This window comes from Aphanomyces astaci (assembly GCF_000520075.1).
Source record: "Aphanomyces astaci strain APO3 unplaced genomic scaffold supercont1.73, whole genome shotgun sequence".
In the NCBI taxonomy this organism is placed as follows: domain Eukaryota; phylum Oomycota; class Saprolegniomycetes; order Saprolegniales; family Verrucalvaceae; genus Aphanomyces; species Aphanomyces astaci.
In genome coordinates this window covers 140,356-151,331 of record NW_009798336.1, presented here as the reverse complement: position 1 = coordinate 151,331, position 10,976 = coordinate 140,356, and the positions used below count along the sequence as shown (strand labels likewise).

Below are 10,976 nucleotides of genomic sequence, written 5' to 3'. Positions count from 1 at the left end.
CATTCTTTTCGACGAATTCAAAAACCGTCACGCGACACCTGAAAAGAAGGGATAACCGGATGAAGAGGACCCGCGGTTCGGTTAAATAACCGGATCGTGAAAACACTGTAAACACAACCAACACACCCCCCCCGAGTGAGCCCAATCAGCCGGATAACGCGAGAAGGCAATATTAAGTTAGGAATAATATCCGGTTAAAATTCTAATAAACCTCCATTGACAGTGAGCTATTCCCCCCCCCATGGCGTTGCTTCAAACAGGCGATTCGATATGCGGTGGCCGACTCCATTTGGAATGATGTGCCAACAAACATCAACAAGCAGCGAGCGGTTGCGATTGCATGCGATGTTTGGGCGAATTCGACGAGCACGGCTGCCATTCAAAATGGCTTTGTGTGCACTGGATTGTGTCCGTTGTCTCTGGACAAGATGATGTACCGGCTGTCGCTTTCCAAGCCATCTGCTCTACCAAGCAATGAATTGGATGATTCCTGGGTGCAAGAAATCGACATGGTGCGTGGCGAGGTACGCGGCAAAGATCTTCGGAAAAGACGTCGAAGAAGTCCTCGAAAAAGACCTCGAAAGTTGGAGGCACGTTTATTACGTCGGCCTACAACGAGTTGCTTCAAGCTCAAGCTGCAGCCAAGCCAAAGCGCAAGAAGAAGAAAACTGGGCAAGGGGAAGTGGCGTTGCCGGTGCACCCAGCGACGGCAACGTAGTTGTTGAATATGTTGTGTAGGATGTAAATCAATCCATTGCATTTGAAATTTTTTTTTCGATTAAATTCTATAGGACGAGGTTTATGCTTCGAATTAATTCTATTGGACAGTTTATTTACGTATGAAGCCACTACACTTACTTGGATTTAATTCGATTGGATATGGTTTGAGTAGAAGTACAGTGAATTAATTTTATTGGACAGTACATGTATGTATGAAGTGAATATTTTACGTTGTGGAGCTTATTATGTGAACACAAGACAGGAAATCATACATTGATATAATAGTAACGTTTATTGGGATTTAACAGTTTTCCAAAGCATCGTGCCCACCTCGAAGGATGACCTTCACTGGCTAACCGTTGTCCTGCCCCCTTACCATCTTCCGTTGTAGAGAAGTATTACAGCCTGGGGTACTAGGCGGACGCGGGCGCACTTGATGGTGACGAACATTACGCTGCAGGCACTCGCAATGGGTGCCAGGGAGGATAATTGAGAAATGAGAAACTTTTATTGGCATCACTCGTTGACAAGGAAAACCATTCAGGCACAGCATAACCAGCCAAGTTTTTCTTTCTGCGCCCGTACTCTGTAATGAGAATTGATGGCCTGGAGCATGCCGTACGCTTGGTGTGAGTTTTATCCGTTCGAAGATTGGTTGACACAATTCTTCAAAATCTTATTCCTGGGGCTCAATGGAAATTCTGCAACTTTGGAATTCATTTCTGCGAACATGAACTGTCTAAACCGATTGCGTTTAGGTGTACCTGATAGTGCTTGACGCAGCCGTTCAGAATATGTCATGGTCATACCTGTAGCACAAATACCCGCGGAGGAATTCATCCACGAAAATCGAAAAATTTCGGCCCATCACTGGTCGATCACGTTACTTTGTGTTGGAGACGCTGTCTCCAATATATCCGCTATTGAAGTTCGTACACGCTTGTCGACCAAGTGTACGAAACCCACCTCGCCCTCAAACCAAGTGCCAGCTAATTTCTAGGCACAGATATCGGGCCACAGATCTATGCAAAGCTGCAATGCAGAAGACATCGGTAGCTGAACCTCCACCAAGTGTACCATATGTGCATTGCATCCCCAATCAACGTGTGTGTGTGGTGTCTTGTTGCTGAATTTATCCACGGCATGTCTCTCTATACTCCTTGCATATGTCATACTCGACTCCACGCGCAGTGAACTCGACCCGACTTCGGAGGAACTAACCGCTACCTCGGTTTCCCACGTCTACCAGTCCACCAAGGTCACCCCGCATTCCCTAGGTTCTCTGAATCGACTGATCCACCCCCTTTGTGCCCGCCCTTACCAGCTACCACGGGTTCCCTGAGTTACTTGTAATTTCCCAGCACCCCGAACATGGGCATTCTTCGTAATTGAATTGTATAGCAATTACTTTGCTGTTGGGCTTACTAATTTAAACCGCCCTCATCCTTGAACATTTAAACTCACTTTCCAAATTTAGGGCAAAAATTGGCATAAACGTCTAACATGCCGCCCAAACATACAGTTGTTATGATGTTTGTTATGGATGAATAATGCGAAAGGTCCGGCCAATGTCATTGTTTGTATGACTAATTTTAGCCAATCATAGAACATTAATTTTGAACTAGCCAATTATACGTATTGATCATATAATTTCTGTCCAATAGTATCGGTTTGTCATACACCATCTTCAAGTGGAGGTCAGATATGCGTTAGTGGTCGGACCATTCAAAAGTTATGCAATATGAGCACACAAAAATGAAGGTCAACCCATAATTGTTACTCCCATAATTGGTCAATAATATAGCAACCCCGATTCACACCAAGTATGGTCCGCCTGCGACCACGGCCAACGGTGAATGCCAGAGCTTCGGGTATCAAGTCCTTCCTCAAGTTCCTCGAGTCCGAGAGCGTCGAAGAGCACCATGCGAAGGATTGCATCCGAAAGGATACGACATACCAATGTTTTGCCTCTGTCATGGAGAAGTTTTCTACGTACCTTGCTGCATGTGAAAAGTCACCCGGGATGCCGCTATCCAAGAACTCATGCATCCAGTACTTCCGACAAGCGAAGATGAGCCTACTCGACGAGCTCCCCCACCTACAGCCTGTTGGCGGCTCCAAGCTACTCCGAGTGGGCAAGATACTAGAGAACTTTTGCGCCAAGAAAGACGGCGGAGCGGTAGTGAACCAGGAAGCTGCGTGCTCCAAGGATTACTTAAAGCGATTGCTTATGTATATCTATAAGAGCGCGTCCTCATGCAGCGACTATCAAGACGCATCCCTGTTGGCCTTGTTGTGGTATCTGCATGGACGGGCATCCGACTTGGCAATGGTGCGGAAGAACAACGTGTCCATTGATGCTGGCGGTGTGTTTTTCCTACGCTTCGTACGTGTTAAGACTAGCGAGGAACAGGGACTGTCCATATTCCCGGATAATGTCTTCCGTTGCTGGCGATGGCGTTGGCAACCATTTACCAAGGCCGGCCATGCGCAAACGTCATCGACAACTTACCAACTTAATCTTCATCCTCAGCTTCGAGTCTTGGCCCAACAACTGCATTGATCGATGTTGTACGTGATCCTGGCGTTATTGAGTTCGACAAGGAAGAGTCAACGACCAAAGGCTCACCAACTATTCACAGCAACATCAATCGAATTCTTGGACGAATCGGCGGACCCTCCGGCGTTGAGGAGAAGCTGTAGTCGCATTCCTTTCGTCGCGGGGGGACACAGCATGCCAGTGGCTCGGAGCACTTGACGGCTAGGTGGATCTTCGATCGTGGGGCGTGGAATATTTCGGCCACCAACAAGGGCTTCAACCACATATTCAACACGTCAAGTGAAGATCACAAGGTCGCTAAGCACCTCAGCGGTCGGACGACATCCCAACCTGTCCCTCTTCTTTCCCTGGATATTTTCGACGCCCAAAGTCGAGATCGTATTCGAGATGTCCAAACCCACCTTTTTGCAGCGTGTTCTGGCCTCGATGGACCTACACTCAACTTCAACCGACGTGTGGTGGACACACTGACGGCTTACCTGTTTCGCCACTACCCCCGTTTGAAGGAGCTCAATACACATGGACCTGCTGTAATTCGCCTGGAAGCGTGCATGCGGCTTGCGGGTTGCTCCGAAATTGACCTGCTGGCGTGGTCATCGCACTTGACGACAGCACCAACGATCCAACAATTGCCCGAGAGGCTGCAACAACACTCAACATCGACGTCTGAGACCACCGAAAAAAGCCTCATTCGTCACCAGGCAGCCCTCATTCAAGGTTTTATTCAGGCGGGACGGCGTCAAGAAGAACGGCTCCAAGCCCTGGAGGTAAAGTTGGAAGGTCGCGGCGACTACAAGAAACGAGAATCTGTGAGCCACAAAACCACCGACACGATCCCCGCCACGAAGAAACACCGTCAAAGCTCGTGTTGAAGTCGCTACAAACAATGCGGTTCGAATGGTATGCATGGATGATTAAAGTCAACATTGATGTCGAACATATTACCGTAACGTTAGTACTACATGACTACTGTATTCCCTCGTCGCATAATTATAGTACTCGTATCATGTAGCCTGCATTTGATTGTCAATAGTGTTTCGCGATGAACATGGATTTGTGATTGAATTATAACATCATTGTACAGGAGTGTTTTCATTGGTTAAATATGAAATTGTAGGCAATCTCCCTATGAATTCCATAAATAAGTCATTCTACGGAATTCATAGGCCAGAACTTGACGTTTGTATGCAATCGTAGGCGCACACCCCTACGATTTCGCCATTTCGAAATCCTCCACCTCATTTTTTCCCAAGTTATTTACGAATTTGTAGCAAAAATAAATTTCGAAATTCATTTGTGAATTGACGAAATTTTAGGGAGCTGGTCCTATGATATTCATATCCAATGAGATCTAATTGCCGGACTCCAATTGACCAAATCCTCCTCTATCGTACACGTCACATGCCAAAAGCGAATGTGAGACGTCCTAATGGTAATGCCATTGATAGCATTATGTATGTAGCAGTACGCAAGTTGTGCTGCGTTGTATTAGTATGCAGTAGGAAGGAGCGATCGTTATGGAAAAGTTATTTATAGTGATGTGTTGATAGTCGAGCTGGACGCGTTTTCGAATCAAGACGCCAGTAATCAAGAAATATCTTGAACCATCAAACCAATTACGTAGTTTCGGGGTTTCGGGGCATTGGGCAACTCTAGTATTGGGATAAAACCTAGTATAGTCCTCTTTGACACTGACACTCTAACCACTGCACCACAGCACCAGTAGACAAGAAATATCTTGAACCATCAAACCAATTAGTATAAAATACGTGTTTGCTCAAAAAATGCAGTTGCTGTTGTGTGGTTGGCTACAATTATTCTCGAATTTCGAAGTCCTTAAGCCAATCACATTACGATTTCATGCAAAATTCGAAGTGCCAAGTGTCCCTTAACTGTAAAGTCCCTCGTCGTCTGTACTACGTAGTATTTCGTTTTCATTCTCAACATTTTATCAAATAGATACGTAATAGATACGTAGAATGAGAGATCTTTACGTGGTGAAGAAACTCTACGTCTCAGATTTAAATTTGGTGAAGAATTGATCAAGAAATAGACAGTTAACCAAGCGGTATTTTGCATGGGCGAATTGAATTTGGCCTCAGGGATAGTACTGAGATATATCTTGATTTTTGTATGAGCCTAGAATCCGCACATAATATCCAGAAGCCAGACTGTTTCTGGCCAATGATAGGCCAGCTAAGCAGTCCGATAATGATCACTTTTGGTTTTGTTCTCGACCACACAAGCGTTCCTCGTCGTTCCTCCTCAGTGCTACCTTCCTCTTGACAGGAATGATAGGTTTTACTTTGTTGAGCCTTACTATTTACTACTCTGGTCTGAAATGATAGTAGTGATGTTTTATCTTGATTGAAGTATAGTGTGGCCCTACAAAACATCTTGTAGTATGTATTGAACCTTAACAATGAATAAGGCTTGATGAAAAAATAATCACTTCTTATTTTATTACAACTCTGCCTGTTTGTAGAGAATTCAACGTCCGCTCAAGTGATCGACAGCACGGTCGTAGATAAGTTGATCACACTTGACATTGAAGAGAGTCAAGTCCTTTATGGAAGCATCCTTACTCAAATGTGGGAGCTTGTAATCGTTTGTACCCATACTTTCAGTGTCTTCTCCATCACCTTTTGCAAGGTAATAAAGGCTTTCGAAAGTGTATCACAAGGCAGCTCATATAATGAGCTTTCTACAGCATCAATAAGCTCCTCGACTGTTCGAGTACACTTTTGACTCTGAAGACTTTGAATACTGTTAAAATATCCTAAATGTAAAATGTTCATGTCAGGGCTGTTTGGTGGTTGGTTAATGGTGGCGATCCCTTGAACGCCTCGACTTGCCAGCATCTTCGTGGTGACGCAGTTGTGGGGGCTCGTATTGTCTTGTTACAGTACAACATGATCGTGCCCGTCTGACCACGCCTTGGCATCTTTGCTTGGATTGCAGGTACGACCTTGTCCAAGATCATCGAGCAGTAAACGTCCGCCGTGACGCTTTGAGGGATGGTAAGCAGGTAGGTAGTCCAGGAAGGGTCATATACCGGTCTTGCCGTCGAACATCGCCTTGTTGTGAAAGTCGTAGCGGGGTCTAGCCACCGCCGCCAAAAACATGACTTTGGTAATGAACCGCTTCGACTTGACCCGGCTGGTTGGGATAACCATGTAGGCATAGAACTTTCTCTTCACCTGCGTCAAAAAGAACCACTTTTAGTGGACATGAAATGTACGAATTCATATCGGCGAAAACTTGGTTCCCATTTGACGTAGGTTGGAGGAAGTTCATGACATGCTTCATCTGTGCGGCCGTGTTGGCGTCGGTCAAGCGGGGTCGGACACAACTTGATCTTGCTTGGAGTTGCTTCTAGTCCTTCATGTGCTGCACAATGGTGGTCTTGGGGATACCACTGTGTGCTGCAAGCGCTCGTAGGGTCTATCGAGCATACGTGTCCACGCCTTGGACTGCCGCCTTGATTTTGTTGTGCGTACGGACCCTTTTTGGGCCGGAATTACCTTAAGATGAAATCTTGTAAGACGTAATACTCGTGACAAATGGTAAATACTGGTAAAATATTATATTAGAGAGGTGTTACCGCGAATTTTTGAGCTGACGTCGGCGGTCCGACTGCCTTGGCTCGTCCGACTGCCTAGAGACTCACGAGCTCGTGCCCACAAGCGTGAAATGGTTGACTAGTGACATTGGTAGGTTTAAGCGTGCCTTACGAAGGCTCCACGTGACTGTTTGAGCTAACTTGTAGCAGCGATTCATAGATGGCGATACGCTCCTCGTGTTGAAGGGTTCTTAGTCCTCGAGATGAAGCGACAGACGGTAGAGAGCTCGGTGGCGTAGCAGACAGCATCAATAGAGCCTTACGAATGTATCTTGTATTGGAAACGACGGTCCAATTTGATAAATGAGCTCTCGGCGGGTATGTGTGTTTGAATTTTCGTTGCGACTTCGATTTCAACAAGAACACGGCAGAATACATTCCACGAACATTGAAATTGAACATTTTAAGCGCATAACGTCTATGTTATTGACTGGCCCGGGCAATCCCCGGTCCTAGATTCTATTGGAAACATCTGGGGCTATCAGATTTACAGCGTTCACGATGGTGGTAAGCAGTGCAACTCGAAACAGGAGGTCAAGATTGGCATCACCCATCACGGACAGTCCTCACCCTTCGCATGAAATAGGGGTGTCTCGCGGTTCTGGCCTGTAAAGGAATGATCACTAACTACTAGGAGCTTAAAATCCATGAATGCATTGTACCATTTCAATCGCTTTGGGGTCTCAACTCTTCTGCTCTCGAAGTGGTTATATCCTTTCGCATCGGTGGTAAAACTTAATCTTTTTCATTTCTCACTGACGTTTTCTAATTTTGACATGCTTCAAAGCTAGAAATGTGTATTTTATTAATACAAATCTTTGCATACTTTCAGCTTAATTTAATTCGTAGCCAACAAAAAAACAATCAAGAAAAACCTAGTGGTTATAACCTTTTGCATCGATCGCACTGTAGTAGTAATAAACAATTGTATCTCAATCAAAATACTGTAGGTTATTACCTTGAAATGGATATACCGGTATTACTACACCTTTTTGCAGTTAAGTTGGACGAATGCCCGGTATATTTGGTCGTGTGCCCGATATATTTGGAGGTGTGCCCGATATAATTGGCCATATGACCGTTAAATTTGGCACCCGGATGTCGTGTGCCGATATAATTGGCCGTGTGCCCAAGCAAGTGCCCATATGCCCGATGAATTGTGTCGTGTGCCCGATGAAAATGGAAATCACGCAATAAAAAGTCAATTCAATATAGAAATGGTCGTCAAACGACACATGCCGCATCGTTGCTGTGACGTCACATACCAACGCCCATTTTTGCCCATGGCCTCTGCGCGTTGCGTATACTTTGTTCAAGTCAATCCATTGAAGTCGATATATTAATAACAGTATATTCTATCTATTCCAGAACATTGAAGTCGATATTTTTACTTGAACAAAGTATACTGTTGCCCCTGTACTTCAACGTTTTGTCCATACTTCAAACTCCGTCCGAATATTTGAATATGTCGCGCGCAGAGATCATTTTTCGATATACCTCAAGGAACGCACCCACGATCGACGCGCGAAGGCCATGGGCAGCATGGGCGTTGGTACAGTATGTGACGTCACAGCAACGATGCGGCATGTGTCGTTTGACGACCATTTCTATATTGAATTGACTTTTTATTGCGTGATTTCCATTTTCATCGGGCACACGACACAATTCATCGGGCACATGGGCAATTGCTTGGGCACACTGCCAAATATATCGGGCACACCGCCAAATATATCGGGCACACGACATCCGGGTGCCAAATTTGACGGGCACATGGCCAAATATATCGGGCACACCGCCAAATATATCGGGCACACGACCAAATATACCGGGCATTCGTCCAACTTAACTGCAAAAAGGTGTAGTACTGTAGAGACGATACGGAAGGTTTGGTCAAGACATCAGGTTTCACCCAACAACTTCATCCAATATAATGCAATAGAGAGATTTTGCACCAAGAATCCACACGAATTTTCGAATACAATTTCCTGAAAATTCTTCGAGGAATATCATGCTGGGAAGGTGCTTTTGTATAGGAAAAATTCACATTTACAGTGAAGCAGAACTACCGCTGTGTGCGTTGTTGCGGCTCTTCTGGAGCACCTGGAGCACCTGGAGCACCTACCAGTAGGGCACGCCTCCCAATCTTTACGCATATCAACAACCCCGTGCAGTAGGTGCAATGTGTGCAGTTTGTGACCTTGCACCACCTCTATAGGCTGTACAAACATGACCGCTTTGAGGTGGTCGATGAACACAGGGATATGAGCATCTGTTGGCCGGTTTACGCTCGGCACTATCCCATCCCACCGCTCGCCTACGTTGTCCTCGCTCATCTACCAGTACGTCCTACCTACCACTCATCTACGTTTGGTGCCGACCAATGTCATCCACGCTTTATTTCAACAATTATAATATATTAACCATAGTATCCAAAATTGGTATTACTATACTAAAATTTAAAGCTGTCCCCTGAAAATATCGAAGTAGCAGGCGAACTGGTGGTGCTATCGGGAGCCACTGTGGTAGTGGTGGAATCCGATGTGGTCACTGGAGCCGTCGTCGTGGTAGCAGGCGAATTGGTGGTGGTGACGGGAGGTGGTGGTGATGGGAGCTGCCGATGTGGTAGAGACAGAAGCTGTGGTAGTAGAAGGTGGCTTGGTTGTGGTTGCAGTAGCCTTGGTGGTGGTAGCAGGAGGCTTGGTGGAGCAAGGAGCCTGGAGCTTTGGAGGTGGTAGCAGGAGTCTGGGTGGTCTCAGGAGCCTTAGTGGTAATGCTAGGAGCCTTGGTGGTGCTAGGAGCCTTGGTGGTGCTAGGAGCCTTGGTAGTGCATGGGGCCTTGGCGGTCGTAGCAGGAGACTTGGTGGTGGTAGCAGGAGCCTTGGTGGTGGTAGCAGGAGCTTTGGTGGTCCCAGGAGCCTTGGTGGTGGTGCCAGGGGTCGTAGGGTTGGGAGCTGTAGTATGTGGAGCGTTGGTCGTCGGCTTGCATGGGATCAACGTTGGAAAGAAGTGTTCAATGAAAGTTAATGTTTGCAACTCCGAGGTGCTTGCACCTTCAGCTGCACTGATGGCTAGCAAGAGGCTGATGAGTGCGATGGTCGAAACGATGTAGCAATTTTTAACCATGGGTACGTTTGGGTGTCTACGGCCGAGGCAATTCGAGAATGATAAGCCACAGGAATTATCACACACATCTGACTAACTTTTTGACGCAGTTAACTCATTTCGAACGACGCCTCGTTGCCTTGAAATAGACGAAAATCGACGGAAAGCCCCACGCGTCATTGTCTTGCAGACATTTCATTGAGTGTTCGATTCAACGGCGTTCCTTTTGAGGGGTATGCAGTGGTCGTTCGCGACATGGACGCACAAAAAACACGGTCTTCCAAGTGCTCCTGGTCTCCAAAGTTCTCGTACTCTATCTTCACGGCCTTCGAATTCGTCACCAATGTCGTCTTCCTTCTCCTTATCGACTTCGCTGTCCATGCGGCGCCATACGATGCGTTTCCTGCTGCGAGCCCTAGTCGTGGCGGACAATCTCAACCAAGTCCAGATCGGATCCACAATTGAAATCGACTGCTGCTTTCTGATGTTGTTAGGGCAGGATGAGTACAGAAACGCTCCACACAAGAATTAGGGAATCACATGTAGAAAATGGGGAATCGTATGAAACTGTAACGTTACAAATACTATATAAGGTAATGTGGTCCTCCACATGTACCAAATCGCCTCACGACATCACAGCCAGCCACGTCATGACTTGACTTTTTTATGCACATACATATTTCCATACTAGATTGAAAACAGGTAAATCGACTCGGGGCATCACAGCCAGCCACGTCATGACTTGATTTTTGCAAAATTCCACATTCATTGTACTCGGTCACGTCAACTAACAGTAATTTGTGTTAACTGTAAAGTGGCAAATCGATTAGGACGTTCCATATTTAATCAACCATGCACTTACATTTACCGTAATTCTTTTTCGTAAATACAATCTCGATACAACAATCAAAAATTTAAAAGTCTTCCCTGGAGATTCCAGCCAACCAATTTTAAGCCTTAAATTTTTAATGC

At 45.8% G+C, this 10,976-nt stretch overlaps 3 protein-coding genes across 3 annotated transcripts; 1 reads left to right on the top strand and 2 right to left on the bottom strand.

Moving 5' to 3' along the window:
- Nucleotides 1-428: 428 nt before the first annotated feature.
- H257_15681 (hypothetical protein) lies at nucleotides 429-1,213 on the top strand (the record flags this gene model as incomplete). Its single annotated transcript, XM_009843853.1, has 3 exons — nucleotides 429-524; nucleotides 563-714; nucleotides 1,138-1,213. 3 exons carry the CDS (start codon nucleotides 429-431, stop codon nucleotides 1,211-1,213), a joined length of 324 nt encoding a protein of 107 aa, XP_009842155.1.
- Nucleotides 1,214-5,770: 4,557 nt separating this feature from the next.
- H257_15680 (hypothetical protein) lies at nucleotides 5,771-6,456 on the bottom strand (the record flags this gene model as incomplete). Its single annotated transcript, XM_009843852.1, has 2 exons — nucleotides 5,771-5,922; nucleotides 6,336-6,456. The coding sequence occupies 2 exons, from the start codon at nucleotides 6,454-6,456 to the stop codon at nucleotides 5,771-5,773; spliced, it is 273 nt and encodes a 90-aa protein (XP_009842154.1).
- Nucleotides 6,457-9,446: 2,990 nt separating this feature from the next.
- Nucleotides 9,447-10,385, bottom strand: H257_15679 (hypothetical protein; the record flags this gene model as incomplete). Its single annotated transcript, XM_009843851.1, has 2 exons — nucleotides 9,447-9,881; nucleotides 10,317-10,385. The coding sequence occupies 2 exons, from the start codon at nucleotides 10,383-10,385 to the stop codon at nucleotides 9,447-9,449; spliced, it is 504 nt and encodes a 167-aa protein (XP_009842153.1).
- Between the last annotated feature and the right edge of the window lie 591 nt (nucleotides 10,386-10,976).